The sequence below is a fragment of the Mya arenaria genome, chromosome 2 (genome assembly GCF_026914265.1).
Source record: "Mya arenaria isolate MELC-2E11 chromosome 2, ASM2691426v1".
NCBI lineage: Eukaryota > Metazoa > Mollusca > Bivalvia > Myida > Myidae > Mya > Mya arenaria.
Window position 1 is genome coordinate 41,378,416 of NC_069123.1, and position 19,322 is coordinate 41,397,737.

The 19,322-nt window shown below is 32.7% G+C and overlaps 1 protein-coding gene across 1 annotated transcript; it reads right to left on the reverse strand.

The window, feature by feature from the left end:
• Positions 1-1,432: 1,432 nt before the first annotated feature.
• LOC128225218 (ras-related protein Rap-2b-like) lies at positions 1,433-5,533 on the reverse strand. Its single transcript, XM_052935308.1, has 2 exons — positions 5,398-5,533; positions 1,433-3,026 (listed from the first exon to the last, which is right to left on the reverse strand). The coding sequence occupies exon 2, from the start codon at positions 3,022-3,024 to the stop codon at positions 2,362-2,364; it is 663 nt and encodes a 220-aa protein (XP_052791268.1). The 5' UTR covers positions 3,025-3,026; positions 5,398-5,533; the 3' UTR covers positions 1,433-2,361.
• Between the last annotated feature and the right edge of the window lie 13,789 nt (positions 5,534-19,322).

Genomic DNA, 19,322 nt, shown 5'->3' on the forward strand with positions numbered 1-19,322 from the left:
GATATCTGGGCAGTTTTCACTCCTACACAATGCCAGACTTATTCATTGTGCCGTATTTGTTGTTGAATGAGTAAATAGAATGTTGAAAATTATTTTCAGATGAATAACCCTTATCTCGTTCAAATATATTTCCCTATGGATACTTTTGAGATAATTGCATGAATGTATGTATGAAACACATAACATGCTTAAAAAATATCTTATTGTAACTTGATATCGAATTGTGTTATAAGCTTGCAATTATATTTTAGAGAAAATAGGGCATATAAAATATTAAAATTTAATGGTGAAAAAAGCAATGTTTTCATTATGTCCGCTGATGACTAGTTGTGTGTAAAAGCTACGGTTAACTTACTAGTTCTGCTATTTTGAGAGAACCAGCCGAAATATGCCTATCGTCACAATTAAAAGACCCTTCCTACTTAAGATCAAAGCTATAAAACTCTGGTATAAGACAAGAAATAATACAGATATGTTCGGACCTCCTGATATTATAGTGATCTCCAAGTCAGCCCATCAACATTTAGTGACTTTTCGTGTGCCAACTGTGGTCAAACTTATGTCAGCATCGGCAGTTTTAGCATTTAACGAAGTAATGCGCGTATGGGAATCACAGACCTAGCACTGTTAGAACGACCCAATATTCATTTACATTTACATCTAAATGTTACCTAGTGACCAATCTGCTCTAAAAACTACGGAGCTGCGTTCTCTATATTAAGTTACTTGCTAAAAATAGCAATGTAATAAGTATTCGTAATGCGTAATGCGGTTAATATTAATCGAATAAGCTGCTTTCTGCGTAATAACGTAATTTACACTAATAGAAAACGCAAGTATTCAAATATCGACGAGTTACAAAACGCAACATAAAAGGTAGAATACGAAAATAGTTTCAAAATGAACACGTATTGAATCACAATTCAAACATGTATATATCTATGTCAACATTTTGGTGGCGGCTGAGGAAATTAATACTATCGGTTAAAGTATAAATCTGTGTCATCGATTTCGCACTGGTTTATTCCCCGGAAACTATCCCGGAAAACTCGTCAAAGTTCGGGAAAAAAAATGGATCGTATTGAAGATGCAATCGACCTAATACAGCCTGTCAACCATTCAATGTGAAAGTACGAAACCGTAGACGAAGTCGCCTTATTATTGAACGTAGAGTAGGGTATTCAAATGACAGGTTTATCCGTTATATGTGTCTATATCAATGCATGGTCTATAAACATTAAGACATAATGCATGGCACAGTCTCAATGTCTGCGACCTTTTCGAACTAATCTGCAAAAGGCACTTCGTGATAAGTAATTATATCTGACGTAACGATATTTGTACATTTAATACCACCTTAACTGACACTAGAGAAAATATGTCTGTATTGTAATCGAAAAAAATACAATTATGCCGTTTAACTAGTTGAACTTATCCCATACAAACAATAAAACTATTGAGCAAATTTCAATGTGAGTAAAAGTGAAGTGCTTTTGCTGTAAAAATTTAATCCAGCGGTTAGTTCTATTTTTATTGTACATGTGAAAATAATCGTTATTTTACAAAATGAAAAAAGGAAACAACTTTAAGCAGTACAATTTAAAATTGCTTTATAAAACTGACCTGATTAATATTAGTTTACATTGTTCATAGGATTGAAATCACTTGTTCAATAAGGCACCAGCAAAAACAATTAATATAGTTACAAAAATAGTAACACTTATATTATACCACTACGCCATTTAGTCCCATATAAGGTAATTAAGACATCAACTGGTAGACAAGTCCGGCAGATGCAAATGCACACTAGGTAACATTTTAGATTTTATCAATAATTGCAATTCTGTATGGTAAAAACTACTATACTTAGTATTCAAACAGGATATTTGACAAAAAGAACTGATGCCTTTCACAAAAAATGTGCAGTTACTTTGGTAAAATTAAACACATTGTATTCATTAGCCTTTAAAATCGAAACAAAAAAATATATAACTGATGGACAGTCAAAAAATATAAGCATAATTTTGGTGCATTTTAACAGGGGAATTCGGGGCCACGTAACTATGAAATATAAGAAAACAATTTATCTAATCTGTGCACAAATCTTCCGTTGTTGTTTTTCATTTGATCAATAAAGTGAAATCAGGTTAACATAATAAGGCATTATAGACCGCTAAGTTTACTATTCGATAACTGATGTATAAACAATAAAAATAGTTTTGAACAATGTGAGTATATATATATTAAATAAAGTTTAAAAACGAACTGTAGCACAGTGATTATACACAGAAGGTATATGTTTTCCAACCTTAAATTAATATATATTTGAAATTCAACTGTTGTGCAAAAAAGTATTTTGTTTTAATTTTTCATCGACTGTGGTCGAGGTTTGATCTCCACAAGTGCTGTCGTTGCAGTTTCCGATTTTGTCATTCTCATCACAGGCATTGAAATCCTCCTGAAAAAGGACAGGCGTTTCTTCTTCAAATTTACCATTCTCTCCCTAATTTTATCTTCAAGGGCTTGAAATACGCATTCAATATTGTCCCCTGTTTTGGCAGATGTAGTAATAAACTTTTCCTCCCAGTCCATACACACAACCGACTCTGTCACCGCGTGAGAGTGATTTTCCTCAATGTCTAAATCAGTTTTATTTGCGACAACAACGATCGAGTACTGTCCCTTTTGTTTTTGCTCTTTTATTTCATCTCGAAGGTGTTTAACAATTTCAAAGCTTTCCGGATTATTAGCAGAGAAAACAAGAAAGAATGCATCCCCTGTTGCTATTGCAAGTTTTCTCATCGCCGGGAACTGAAGAGATCCGGCCGTGTCTAGAATGTCTATTTCAACACTCCCACTGTCAAACCGCATCTGGTGTCTGTGCAGTTCTTCTATAGTTTCTTTATGAACTTCAGTGAATTTATCGTTCATGAATTTGCTTATAATAGAACTTTTCCCGACGCCACCGGTCCCCATGACTACGACCCGAAAGTTCTGCATTTTAGAGTCCCTTCCGATTGGCATAACTGAAAAATGAAGAAACGTAAAATAATTCAAAACAGTAGTTAGCATAATTATTCAGACACATCATCATACAAACCGATTTTATGGAGAAATTTAATTTCATAAGATTTAATGTAAGTTGTTTATTTTGAAAAAATGAAACCATCATCACTTTTATTTTTAACGGATTGATGCTATAACAAATTATATCAGTGGTTAATTTTGAAATATTACAACTATTATAATGTTATCATCCCTTTCTGTTACTGTTTTAATCGCAACATCCCTCTAACTGATTATCTGAAGGTGTTGTGTTGAATACTCGTTTTGCTGATATCCGGATATCAAACCTTGTTTAACCACGCCAGATAACAAGGCGCAAAGCCACACGGATAACATAGAAATGGATGGAACCCTGTACTAAACACAAGTAATTTATCAATCTGAGAACTAAGGAATTATGCAGCAGTGGATAAAAAGGCATTTCATTAAGTTAAAATAAGAAATGCATTAGGATAAGAACATATGTTGTACAATCGACTTTCATAATTTCAATCACTGAAATGTCAATTGTCACGAAAATCATGCTTTTGATAATACTAAAAATAATTATATATGTACTGATTAATTTCCACTAAAATCGATATCCCATGTTATAAGTTGCTTTCAACGAACACACCTGTAAGTATTTTTTAAATATATGCCATCTATAAAATATTTTTATCTAAATCATTGCAAGTTAATAATCAAAAAGTACAAGCTTACTTGCACGTACAGTGAAATTTGTCCTTAACGTCACCTTAATATAACGCCATTCATTCTAGACCGGGAATGTTATCTCGTCCACTAACTTTGTGAAAGAAAACCAACCTGCTTAAACTGACCGACGAAGAAAGTTCGAATCAATTTATGTGGTTTAAGAGAAGTTTCACGGTATAACAAGCGATGAAAAGCAAAGGCTTAAAATGCAAAATACAACAAAAGATAGGAAAAGAGTCCACAAAAAATAACTACCAATTTGTGAAGTTAGCATACACATTTTTGAAGTCTGTTCAACTTTACAGAAAAAATAAGGAATTAAATAGTTTGGAACGGGCAATGTGTTTGAGGGTTGGTCCGTCTCATGAAACCGGAAACAAAATATGCATATGTCAAATTAAGGCCTTTCCAAACCCCCAAAATACTGAGCTTTTGTTTTGCAATGTTTCATGTGTCTTCCTAAATGGCAACCTACATTTGTATCATAAATACTGAATTAAAGCTTCATTATCATTAAACAATGCAAAATAGTAATGGATATCACCGTTATGTCCCTGAATAAATCATGCCACATATGAAACATTAATTGTTATAGAGAACAGAATAAACATTATATTATTTTGTTGTTAGATATCTTTCCTTTAATTATGAAGCATATAAATGCATATATCTATATTGTTACCAATATTGTATAAACTATTATGGAATGATATTTTCTTTTAAATAATGTCTATGGCTCCTTTTTTGAATGCATATTAATATCATTTTAAAATAGTTGAACGAGAGACACAAAACGTAAAAACAACAAAGAGTGTCCACACGTGCATCAAAATAGCTGTATTTATAATTGTAAGGGTAACCGCCTTTGAACGGTCAGTGAAAAACGGGTAAACTAAAGACGCGCACACTTTTTTCAACATTTATAAATGCTTTCAATATTAAAATAAAACATTATCTTAAACCTTTTAGACAAAACAATAACTATAATATAGTCAAGAAATTCGATGCTTTTCGTGTTATTCATATGAAAAGAAACATACGCTACCTCAAAAGTACCACGGACCTTAAAGCATGCCACAAAATGGATGCCGCCATTCTATTTTCATACACAGAAAGACATGAAGTCATAAGTTTACGCTTGAGTTTATTACATAAAACAGTAGATAACAATAGTTTCCAAAATGATTTACGTTGTTATCCAGGTTATGTTGAGTATAATTTCATAGTGAAGTATTGTTTCTTTGACCGGTCTAAAGCAGTTACCCTAACATCTATTAATTGTATACGTAATATGCCTTTGCTATATTAAGATGTTTTTAGTCTAAATGTTAGGCCCCAAGAAGCACTGAAGGAGAGACACAGAGAGTACCAACTAGACAGGAAGACACCACTTGCATCAAAATAGCTTTATCAAACGATACTGGGGTTACCACCTTGGAACTGCCAGCCAAACATAAGTTCAATAGAGTTTTCAAAATATGTCTTAAATCCATCTACAAACTGTACGATTAAACAGATACAATTGATAATGAACAACCACGGCAGTCAAAGCAATATATTTGGATTTAAATATGACATTATATCCAATATATTCATGTTTGTAAATGAAATTTGAATACGACACAATAATCATACCTGTGTGGTTATAGAAATAAGGCCATATATCCGTTGCTTTAGATGTATGTCCATGTATCCGTTCATAAAACTACACATTAAATAGTTTGAGTTGATAAAAAAATATTTCATTTTACATACGACCTACACCGTCATGCGACGTTAAATGAGTTCATAGTTGTTATCATATCTAGACTTAACCCCCAAACTGTTTTAACGCCTTCTTTTTCTTTATTCAGTTAAAACCGTGTTTGCACTAAGCCCACGATATATTATCATTATTTGGATTTAGTCCACTGGGCTACAACGAAAACAATCATTTTAACACTGAACTATCTAAAAATAGGAACGTTATATAATTTAGAAACTGTATTGAAACGAACGCATAAATCATACAATAGGACATTTACACCATGTATGCAACCATTGCTCTGCGACGTATAAGGGCTTTTGTTTCGGTACGGTCAATGAAGTAACTCAAGGGGTAAAACCAGTTTTCGGCGGCTAAACCATGCATTACTAAACAATACTCATTCGAGTAGAACACCACAGTAATAAAAATATAGTGAAGTACAAATTACAAACCGTGTCGTCTATTCAATGTACGCCCTCAAATGCTTATTGCATTTGTACTTATTAAACAATTAGATTTTAAATCAGTGGCAGGTTGTCAAACTGTTCCATAGTTGTTATACTAGATGATATTGGAAATCTGACTGCGGTTGGTTGAAGTACAACGTCCTTATAATGACCGGAGAAATGTTAGTTGTTAATAGCAATAGTTTAAAACAAAAATATATAAAAAATAAGTATTTGTACCAAATCATTTAAAAAAAGGGTATTTGCAGTTATCAATACTTTAGCCTTTTAAGTGCTTGAGTCCATTTACCATTTAATACTTTCTTCCTATTGTTTGCATATCAAAATTTCTCGTACTTGCCTTAAACAATTAAAAGTATTGTTTAAGATGTTTAACAATCAGTTGAATTTATAAACGGAAAAAAAAACATTTACCCATTAGTATCAATATTTTATATCAATTAATTTTCCATTACATGGTGTTAACCTCTTAACACTACGTAAGGCATAAAAACTCCGACACAAACTCGATCTTCTGCACTCTAGTTCAGTTTTCTGATAATGCAAATACTCCCGTTCAAGATAAACTTGAAAAGTCCTATTGAAATGTTTCACAATACTGACAATTCTGTTTGTGGCTTAATGTGCCCTTTAAAAGCTATTCAACGAAACCTTAAGAAACTTATTGTACAAGAGTTCCAGTTCTGTAGACAATGAAAACATTTTAGCATTGATCTTTTTACAAATACTTGATGTTCGATCGTGATATTTTCTGATTCCATGAAAGTGACAAATTAACAAGGAACTGATTTTAATAAGTGCAGGCAAACGTGATAGTTATTTTTCAAGAATTGCACGAGTCTATATCTCATGATTTTTTTTTTAAATAATGAAACTGAAAAAGCTTCATTTTTTCACAGGTTTTAATTTGCAAGTGTTCAATGATTTATGTTCAAAAACAGAACATAACACAAAACCATTTCAACACATAACATTACACCTACATGATTGAATCATCTGAATTCAATTAAGAATCGTTGTAAATTATTTTGCTACCATGCTTGCCCCTTTAGTTTTTATTGTTCTGTATCAGATGCAGGTATCGGCGACAACCATGTTATTTTCTTCCAGTACACATTTTACATAGCGCAGTAGTGTCCCTGGGGTGTCCCACGATAATCTATAGGCAATATGTAATTTATTTCTCTCCAAAGATCCAAAAAGACATTAATAAGAATCAAATTCATGAAAAAAAGGGTTTTATTACCCGTATTTAATGACATCAAATATACAGACAAAAAATTGATAAATTGAATTTGACCATATTCTTTATTTTAATGCTAAAGATAACATATATATAGATTGTAGAAAAATTGTGTTTCTACAAAGCCTTTGAAATGTGTAAGATATGGGGTCAAGAACAGTTTTGTCTTGCCTTAACTAAGGTCCACGAGTTCAATTCAATAATCAACCAACATACAGGCAAAACAACACAACTTTGATATCATTATGAGGACATTCAAATGTACACTTTAAAGGGACTGTGTCACAGATTGGCTCCAAAAAAGTTTTTTTCTGTAACGAATCTCTGGACATGTAAAAAAAAATTGTGACGGAGACCGGGTTCGAACCCGCGTCGCCAAAATTGAAGTCCAGCGTCTTACTCACTGAGCTACAAAGGCTTATTCTATTCGGGTGACATAATTAAGCAATACACCTACCTCGGTAATATCACGCAATAACACCGACTAGCCAATCACGCATAAGGAATGAATTCTACATGGTAGACACTCAGAAATCGTTTTTAATAGAAAAGTACGAACTAACTGCTAAACTTAAATTAATTGTAAACTAGGTGGTACTTCAGTTAGTAAGTTCCAATGCATTGTACACATCGATGCCAAGTTTATGTCAGTTTTCGACAATTTTCTTTTTTTTTCGCTATTTTATCATACGTGAGACAGCCCCTTCAATGTACCATAGTTTGTTTACGTACGATAATTTCTTGTCAAGTCTTATCATCAATATAAACCCTTGTGGCGCTTATATATAATATCAACCCACTTATATTTGCAATGGTGTTCTATGGGCACATATATAACCAATCCACTGTAAGATCGTTCTTCTTAGGAGAGGCGGAGTCAAACGGTCATTAAACACGTCATTTGTACTACTGCGTCGTTCCTACAATCGAACCCTGCTTGATTAAGTTTAATGCTTGAAGAAATGGGACAGGCTGTTTGTATTTTCGAGAAAGTTACGAGAACGGAAGTTCAACGGAATTGACATGCAATATAAATTCAGGACAAAACGCCATTTTCAGACAACCATTTCCTTAAAATGCAAATTGGATTATAAGGAAGTCTGATACGAACGACTTTAGCAAGAGTACACAAAGTCGTCCTATTTACTGATTGTAGAAGCTGCGTTTCCTACAACTACCTGTGTAAGAAAATGGTGCAAACCTGTTGGTTATTATTTAGTGCAAGCGAACATTTGGTTAACGGGGGTGTTTTACCGATGTGTTTTGCTATTTTATACAGTTTAATGTTTTTTATGAATAAGACTACAGTCCTCTTATCAATCGTAATCAAGAGAGACAAAATGAAGGGTACCCGCAATCTCTATTCTCCAAAAGGGTTTTAAACGCAAAGCAACGTAGGGTACTATTCCAATCCCAGAAGAATACAAAGACCAGAAGCTCGCCCGATCGTTGGTTGACAGACAGACAGACAGACAGACAATTTATTTTGACTTGTACAATGTACATCGTCAACAACACATAATGATATAACATATAATGTCAACGTGTATGTAAAGTAACAGATAATGCAAACAAATGAGTATATATATACAAATATATATATGTACAAAAGTATTCAATACTTCTAAGTAATTAAATTAAATAAACTAATATATATATATATCAGAGGATGAACATTAAATAGAATTATGTTCTAACATTAATCAAAGTGGATCTTTCTTTGAGAGCATTTTTAACAAACAGACATAAGTTAATCAGTTCAGCTCTGTTGTTAGATTTCAACAGCTGCATATATTTAAATACAGAAGGTCTTATAAAGTAACAATTGTTGATATATTTATTCCTTAAATTGCTAAAGGATTTACAAACACACATAAAATGATATTCATCTTCGATGTCATTAGATTTACAACACAAACAACATCTTTGGTTGCGTACAACGTTATTTCTATTGTATCTACCAGTTTGAATATGGAGTGGGTGCACGGACAGCCGTAGTCTACAAAAGAAAAAAACGTAAGCTCTTTGGTAAAATATCTAAATAAGGTTCATATTCCAGACAGGTTTTAAAATGTCTATACACATCTAACACCGTGCTATTTTCTATAGTACTATACCAATCTTGTTTAAAAGTATCGATAATTCTACATTTGAATTTTTTTATGAATGATTTAACATCAATATTGTAAATATCACCAAACACATAACTAAAACCATAATCATTTAATATCTTTTAACATTATACACCCAATTACGGCAACCTTTATCACTATCCCTCTTAGCCTGTTTGTATACAGATTTTATGATAATATTATCACTGTTAGCAACCTTAAACCAATAAGACAATATACGCACATATCTATGAATATATAATGAATATCTACCCAACTCTCCGTAAACAGTGGCATTGCAAGTGTTTGTTTTAACGTTCAATAATCTTTTACAAAATTTCAAATAAATTCTTTCTAATTCCTTTGATTTAGTATACCCCCAAACCTCTGCCGAATAATTCAAAATAGAACCAACAAATGCGTCAAATAACTGACACATAATTTTGGGTTTTAAGTCATAATCTTGACATTTACAAAATAATACGTTCATTGCCTTAAGTGCTTTGCCATTTAAATGTTCTTGGTTCAGGTTAAAATTTCCAGTATAATTAAAAACAACACCCAAATAATTAAAATCATCAACAACTTGTATATCATGGCCATTGTAAGTCCATCTTTCATTGGGAAATAATCCGCCTCTTTTACGAAACACCATGATTTTCGTCTTATCAATATTCACCTTTAATCCCCAGGTATTACAGTAATTTGACAAATTGTCCAAATGGGTTTGAATTTCTTCAGGATATTTTCCTACAATGACCATATCATCAGCAAATAATAGCATAATTATGACAATATCATCTATTTGTAATCCTGAATTAATATCATTTTGTAAATACAATTCAATATCTTCCACAAATAAAGAAAATAACAAAGGGGACATAACTTCACCCTGACGCAATCCGACAGCATAGCTAAAGTATTCAGAATATGATGACAACGATTTTACACAAGATTTAACCTTCATATACATATCACGCACTATTCTAAGTATTTTTCCCTGTATTCCACATTTATACATTTTCAGCAATAGGGCATTTCTATAAACAGTATCAAAACATTTCATCATATCAACATATATAACATAAAGCCTTTTGTTTTCAAACAAATAATTTTGAATAAGAGATAACAATATAAATATAGCATCAGTGGTAGAGCGCCCTTTTTTGATTCCGAATTGGGCATCCGAAATAATATCATGTTGTTCACAAAACTTTTCAACACGCTTATTTATAACAGTGGTAAATAATTTCGATAAACAACTAACTAAAGTAATTCCCCTATAATTATTTACATCAGAATATGATCCTTTTTTATGTAAGGGGGTTATAATCCCTTCAGTCCATTGTTCGGGAAAATAACCCGAATTTAATATATTGTTAAACAAATCACATAGATGTGATGCTAAAATGTCTATAGTTTCAATAAAATATTCATTCAACATATTATCAGTACCATAGGCTTTACAACGTTTTAATGACTTAGTAGCATTTATTATTTCTTGTACAGATATTGCCTCGTCAAGTTCTGGAAAACTATTATTTGGTGCATTAAAATCATGATTAATATTAAAATCCTCTGCGTCATGATTAAGGCTGCCAAAGGCAGAGGTACTGAGATTTGCGAAATATTCTCGAAAATTATCGAGTGGAATTTTATTTGAATTGTTTGTAGTTTTAGACTTAAAATATTTTCAGAATTCTCTAGGCTTACTCTTTCTCAAATTTTCAATATCTTCCATTCTCTTTCTATAATCAATATTCTTTCTCTTGCGAACTATATTCTTGTACTGTTTTTTTCGCATTACATAATAACAATCTATTTGCATATGACCTATCAGTATTAAAAATTCTAAGAACATCTAAATACAAATCACGTGCTACAGTACAATCATGATCGATCAATTCTTATTGTTATGGGTATAATTCTCAAAATATACATGATCTGAATAAAAACGTTCTTTTGAAAACAATGGTTCGGCTACACTCTGAATAGTGTTTGTGAAGGAATGTAACATATTGTTAACTGCGTCTCTGTTTGAGCAATCAACATTATGAAAAATATTATTGAAAACAGGTAAATTAAAAATAATCCTGGAGCGAAATTGCTCCCGAAAAGAGACATCCAATTTAAATTTAAGCTCCGAGTACTTTGTAGTATTAGGTTCAATAGTATTGCATAGCAATGAAATATGTAACGGAGCGTGGTCACTCCATTCATTGAAAGATTTAATAGTAAATTCTTTAATCTGTGAGAAATTACGCTCGCTTGACAATAAATAATCAATCATAGAACAACCGTTATGTGACAAAAATGTATACTGATCAGTGTTACCAATATCAATACCAGTGTTGACTCAATCATATTTATCACTGTTTTAGTCCCATGCTTATCGATTAATTTGACCTATTAATACTGTCTAGACTAGAGCTTTAAAGTCAGTAAGAACTATACAATCCTCTGGTGAACAGTCAACAACAAAAATTGAAAGAGTTTGATTTTGATATACATGTATTCCCATTCAAGACAAACTTAATTAGCAATACAATATATATATATATATATATATATATATATATATATATTGTATTGCTATATATATATAGCACAAGAATTACATTTGTGTCTATATTTGCTTTAAGGACATTCGATTAAAGCTTTTACCGGAAAATACGATATATTTAAAGCAGAACTCGACCAGAATTCCTGATATATATGATTGTTAACGCGAAATTCAGTCGGGGCATTGACCACTTTACGAGCATTTGGTCCTCCATCTTGATTCTTTTCTCAGCGATAAGTGGAATCAATTAATCAGACAAGGTCGGTAGGACAACGAATTGACCCGAACCATCTTGGTAGTCATCAATAACGATGTAGGAGTCTTCTACGAAAATCTTGCAAATATAAACAAAATTGTCTGGCACATACGTTAACGGTTAAAAGTTTGAGTGACGTTTTATCAAATTACATGTTTTACATCACAGCTATAAAAAATATTTAATTCAACATAGTGGCATATGTGGATTTTTACATTTGCAAATAATTCATATTATGATTCTTTATCAATACATTACGTTTTTTTGCACGTCGTTGAGATCTCAGCCGCCTAAACTCGGAAAGTCGAGCAAAAACTTTCAATTAGTAGGATATCACGCGCTTGAACACGTATTGTTTCGCAACAGCATCAGTTTGTTTTTATCGACTACTTTAGAAGAAACATACACTAAAGTTTATTTGGTTTAATTGAAAGCAATCATATTTTGTTTAACGATGATTCGTTCAATCCCGGAAGTATTGAAATATTGAACAACAGGAGAAACCTTTATTTTGTTCTCAAGGGTTTTACTATTCTCGTTTTGATAGCTCAATGATAAAACGTAGTGTATAAACATGAGCGGATCTACAGGCGACTGTACGGTTTCTACAAGATCAAGATCCTTTCAAGCTGTTACGAGTTCACGAGACCTTTTAATGCCCTTTAAAATGAATCAAATGCTAAAAATAGTATCGTGCCGTAGGCAATAGATTGCAAACTTTATCAGCATCAATTTATTCAAGCCGATTGAGTACATCTCTCTTCTTTATTTTAAAAAATGTAAATTTATTTAGCTATAGATAACTCATTTAGCAAAATATGCCAAGGGAAACAAACGAACGACGGAAATAGTTAACATAACCTTGCCGTTGCTAACCCCTACCAAAAGGTAAATATTTTAAGAGATAAAAAACAACTATACATGTATGAATGAGATACATAATCAAGTTTTAAAACATCAGTTTGCAGACATATTAAATATAAATTTTACTTGAATCATAAATCAAGATTTTGAAAAAAACTGATTGTACAACAAACTGTCGTGTGACCTTATGAAGCTATGGTTCAGTAACTGCTTTATGTGATAGAAACAAAGAGTTTAATAATATGGTTGAATACAAACTATATTGTTTACTAAAGCGATTTAAACAGCACATGTATGTGAACAATATGTTAAAACATATTTTCTAAGGTCAATTTAGCATTCAATAAGGCATAAGAACCACTTAAAGACGACGACTGGTGAAATACTGACAGAAGGTTTTGGTCACACGAAGGTCAAACACATGTTTATATATATAAATACAAAGTTATATGTCGATAACAAATGCGTTCGTTATTCGTTAAGGTGGGATAAACATTCATCTTCAATAAAACGTGATGCATGCTTTAGCAAATATACCTGTGTTCATGGACATATTTGTCAAAGCCCCATGTTAATAAGTGCATTGAACGAAAACTATCTCATAGATAAATCCTTCGTTATTTACATACCAATCCAGAGGGCCAACACAAAGTCTGTGAACGAGTCCCTTCAAATTTCGAAATATGGTAAAAGAAATCATGACTTTTACAGCACTAGGGGGCCAATCGAGGATTCGGCATAAAAAGTGTTGGTAACATTTGTTGTTATTTTTAATATTTGTTCATATTGAGTTATTTAACTTACTTCAATGAACGAACACCTAAGAATAAATGTCATTTGGACAGACTTGGTTTTAAGTTCAAGCCTCAATCGTCATTATATTTACAAATTCGTTGCTAATACCTTTTCGCAAAAGAAAGTCAGTCTGTTGGTTTGATGAGATTTCATGACAAAACGGTTTGTTCACGTTTCACACAAAATTATGTTTTTGTACTGAACGCCTGACCCTATAAAATGTTGAAAGGGCAGAAGGCGCACTCTCCCTCCTAAAAGCTTTAACATATGCTCAGAACGTTGTATGGGTGATTGGGACTCTGCAAGAAGTGCTGGCTAATACTTTGTGTAATTAACTCTTATCTTGTCAATCATATTGACGTGACAAGCTATCTTGGTAATTAATATGGGTACGCAGGATGCCATCTCATAACCCACTCTCTTGATCCACTAGTGAGTACAACATATACACTGTCACCATTGGTTTGTTGACGTAAATTATCATGACATACTTATTTGAGAAGAACATTTAGTTGAAAATAAATAACGACACAAGATTAATACATATTACCCTCAAATCTAAAATAGCAGGAACGAGCAAAGTTGTAAATTATTTAACAGATCATTTTGGTCTAATCTTTCACTGCTATATTGAAGTACAATGTCCTTAAAACAGGAGCAGACGAACAAGTTTGTAAATGGCTTTGCGTAATTTCGGATAATTTACTAGACAGAATTGGCTTGCAGCCAGGAATTAAGGTCAATATGTCCTGTTAAGGCTTCAATCATTTCCTTTACATGCATATTAAACGAAATAATACACAAATTACCTCAGACAACACGAACTTGCTGACTTTCCTTTATATGGAATCTTGAGTACCATAACTGTTATGAGTCAGCCTTATGCACAAACAGTACAGTCTGTTTTGGCCATAATTTCGGAACAATGAGTATAATGGTGATGTTCTTTTATAATAGTTAATGCTGTTGAACTTTAATACAAAAGTAAGATTCAGTCTAACAGAAATCATATTCAAGGGCAACAATTACGGAACATACGAAATGAATGACCCACCAAATTGTTCATCAGCCGTTACCTATCATTTTTCAACTAATCAATCCTTGGAATCATTTTAATGCAGGATATTTAAAGGGAAATATTAACTCATGAAGGTGGATTTTTCTTAAGCGCGAAAGACAGTCATTACTACAGTGGCAATTACGAGGGCAAGGTCAGTAGCTAAACATGTAAACAGAACTGAACAGAACAAAACATATAAAGCATAATGTTATCAACACAAATACAAATATTTCATGCCGGAATTTGCAGTAACTGCATATTATTAACATGTTATACAATATCGTGTTTACCAAAGATATTGTTGTGTTTCTACAAGTAAACCAATGTCAATACCTAATACATTAAACGAAAACGACTACAATAAAGGCAGATAGAATATGCATTAAAAATCTGTAATTATACTGCTGGGCTTACGGACTTAGAATGGTCATCGGGGATTTAAGTAAAATTATTTTGATACAGTGGTCATAACACTGAAGGCGACATGATATTCAAACGTAAATAGATGGTGTGAAACCCCAAATACCAAAATAATTATGATACTTTGTATTATGTCAAAAGCTAGCTGGAGTTGGTGTCGCAGCCTGCTATTACACTTATGTGAAATCATTTGCTGGTAGTAACCACAACAAATATTTATTATTTATCAAACGATTAAGCTTCTAGTGTCGAATATATATTATCACTTAATAAGTGCATTAGATATATTAATCTTTGGAACATTATCGGTTCGTTCGTTTTTTCCATGTACTTGCACGGTGATTGGTAATCAATACATAAGTCAACTAGCAGGTCGGTGTCGAACAGTCCTGCATAGCTCAGTGGTTTAATACATTACTTACAACCTTAAATATGCAAGTAAGGTTCCGGTCATAGTCAGTATCTTGGAAAACTATTTTTAATCAACATCACATCACCTTGTATAATAATCCTAATGATTACAATTGAAACTGACAAAAAGAAACAGGCCATTTCAGCCATCATATACCTTGTATCGAATTCAGATATCGTATAACAACTCATCATAGAAACATTAGTGTGTATTTTCCGTCATGCCCACTGTGTGGTTTGATTAACTCGAAATACGGTCTATTCTGACCAGACTCATGGTCCGTTATGTCTGGCCTGTTTCGTTGACTTGGACATCTTGATTTTCTAAAGACATAAAGCCGCCATTAAGGGACTGTGTAAGCACATGTTAACATAATTGAATATCACATCTTAGCAATAGGTATAAGTTTAAACATAGCGCATACATACTATTTTTACAACTTCCAACCATTACGTATCTATGTCTGAAACGTTGTGTTCCGTGTGGTTAATTCACCCACTTGATACATATTCAACGTTTCACACTGCCTTTTTCTATTTATGTTTCAAAACCTTATAAGCAACATCAAACTTTGACGAGTCTGTCCATTTTCTTAATTTGATGAATTTAGTTTACCGGAAAAGCTGAAGACAACATGCAACTAAATCATCTTAATGCCTCCTAAGAGGAATTTATGGGAATCAAATTCATGGAGAAATTGTTTGTTCTGCATTTTGTTTTGTTACCCTTATCGGTTGTTGTCAAAATACCGACGGCACTATTCAAGGATGTTAAATAGAAGTTAGTGGTCTGAATTAATATTTATTGCATTGCACAAAAATATAACACGATCTTTAACATGAGTTCAATATTGGCAACATGTTTCTCTGTAAAACAGAATTTTCTTTAGCTACAATGATATTTGCAAGTCACATTGTAAAAAGGAACGAATGTGTAAAATGTTTGCTTGATTTCAGTTGCAATTATTAGTAATAAAGCTAAAGATTTTCAAGTCTAAAAATGTTGTTCTCCTTTTGTCGGTGGTAATCAATGTAAGGAAGTTAAATGTATTACTGCATGTGTGTAAAGATGTGTCGTTGTCACTAATGGTATTGTCGAAATGAAAACATTGTTCTATTGAACATAAAACTAATGATTCAGTTGGTTACAAATATAAACTACTCAACATTTATGATGGTAATATATTGAGTTGCTTAAATGTTTAAAAGAATAATAACATAAATACAATTTACCATTACTCAAGTTTATATGAATAAACGTTTACGTAAATTACATGGAGGGAACATGTTCGTCAAATAATATGCATCCTAAAACACCTTTGTGAAAACATAAATAAAACAACATTTACGACGAAATTCATTTACCGACCTGCCGACAGTAAACTTAAATGCTCATTTTTTTTCAAAGTGTGGCATGCAAATAAAACGTACATCGTCGTGCAATAATAAACCCTTAATATGAATATATAGTAGGATTAGCCCAACTTTAAGTAGAGAATGTTAAGTTACTTCAGAAGAACATAAATGTATATGCTGTTGAGTATTAATTCTCGACCCAAAAAACATTAAAGATATGGGGATTAAGTTTATTTTTAAGCTGCTTTGACAAACATTTAAAATCACAGATCTTTCATACGCTAGACAACTCTTTTTAATTCTATATAACATAGACCAACTTAACATCATATAGCGGCTATGAATAAATACACCAGCTTCTACACACAAGTCCGGATCAAATTATGCATATATAGTAACATAAGACCGTGCACTTTGAGTGGTTTTATCTGTTTGTAACCACGGAATGACAACGATATTACTCTTATACAGACGTTTCATATAGGCATCATTGTCAATATAACAAACAACATAGCTGTAATTTGTCAGCAAAACTCCAAATTGGTCTAAAGGTTCCAAGATCTAAGGCAACAGCATCTATTCAACGATATTTACAAGCTTGTCAAACAAATGACATTGGTGTATCTTTTACAGAAATCTCATAGTCTAGCATAAAATACTTCGCCATTCGTACGTTATGGAATAGATTTGTACAAGGATGGAGGAGGCAGTGAAACAAGAAACAAGCTCAGTACGTAGCAAAAAGTTTTATCATAAACCAGGTTAAATGGCACAGGGTAAACGCCATAGACATAGAATACAAAATCAAAAATCACAAAGTTTTAACAAGAATCATGGAACAACAGCACAAAACAACGAAAACAACAGAGTGCATACATACTATATAAACTAAAGACTATCGTTCTCAGTCTCTGTAAAACTGGAAATTATGACAACATTAAAGAAATGAGTCTAAAGAAGGCCACTACGCAAGACCATTAACTACAACAGGAAATGGCATGCATTGCTTTGTATTAAAACACTGTTTTTGTTCAATATGTATCGGGTAGTTTCGATATCACAATATTTGATTTATTTGTACATTGCTCAAATCTAACACAGACACATTATATTGATTCAAAGAGCTATTTTATGATTGTGTGTGCTGTTTTAATATAATTTGCCTTCCGCTGTCAATGATAGCATATTATAATTACTTTTTTCGAATTAATAAAATTATAGCAATGTGCACCCTGATACAAAGTAATGATACCCTGTGGCATTCATATCCATATGTTTAAAGAGATCAGGTTTAAGAATGTCCGGTTAGCACAGTGGTTAGCGCACTCATCAGTGCGACCCGGGTTCGCTTCCCGGCCTGGGCGTATACGAGTTGGTTAATGGTCACCAAGCCGGACAAGTGGGTTTTCTCTGGGCACTCCGGTTCCCCCACAACACAAGACCACATTGTTGCGCAACATCGAGCCAACGAGAGAGTGTTTGTAGAAGTTAACATGTCTTTCTTGACATTCGTTGAAATGTATTATGTTTAAACTAAAGAGACTAGCTATAAGGAGAAAATATACAAAGAGTTTTCACCTGAACGTTTGACAGCTCATTCTCTTAAATTCATGGTTACGTTCATCATTTTGTGTCTGTGTCTGTTGAATCTGCGAGACCTTTCGATTCTAGCGTCAGATATCAGGATAAGGTCAGCGTGTCAACTATGTTACTAAAGAGCTTATTGTGTGGGCTTTAACAAACATGTCTAGACACATTAATAATCGGATATCACTTCCGAAACAGCGTATTGTCTTACAATTGAAGAATATGCACATCACTGGCGGATAAAATTACACTGTGACATAACATGATAAAGTTAATTTGCTATAAGGCCACCGGCCCATTACAATAAACAATTATACAGTATCAATTTAAATATTGTGCAACAGTACAATGAAACACAATAAAACAACTATACAGTAATATGTTTCTTTTATATGGATAGTGATTTTTAGAATCTTTTTCTACAAGTCAAACTGTTCTTTTATTAAATGCATGGTACAATTACGTAGAGACACCTTTACCTATAGCACAGTTAATGTGATACTTATATAATCTGTGAGACATGTTCGTGCCAAACCTCGCATTAAATACAATTAAAGGACAATATCCATATTGTTACAAGGACTTAAGACAGTCCCATGAATTTAAGCCTCAATGTATTTGCCTGATAACCTATGAGCCACTTAAATTTGTGTTTATTAATCAAAGGTCACATCTGATTC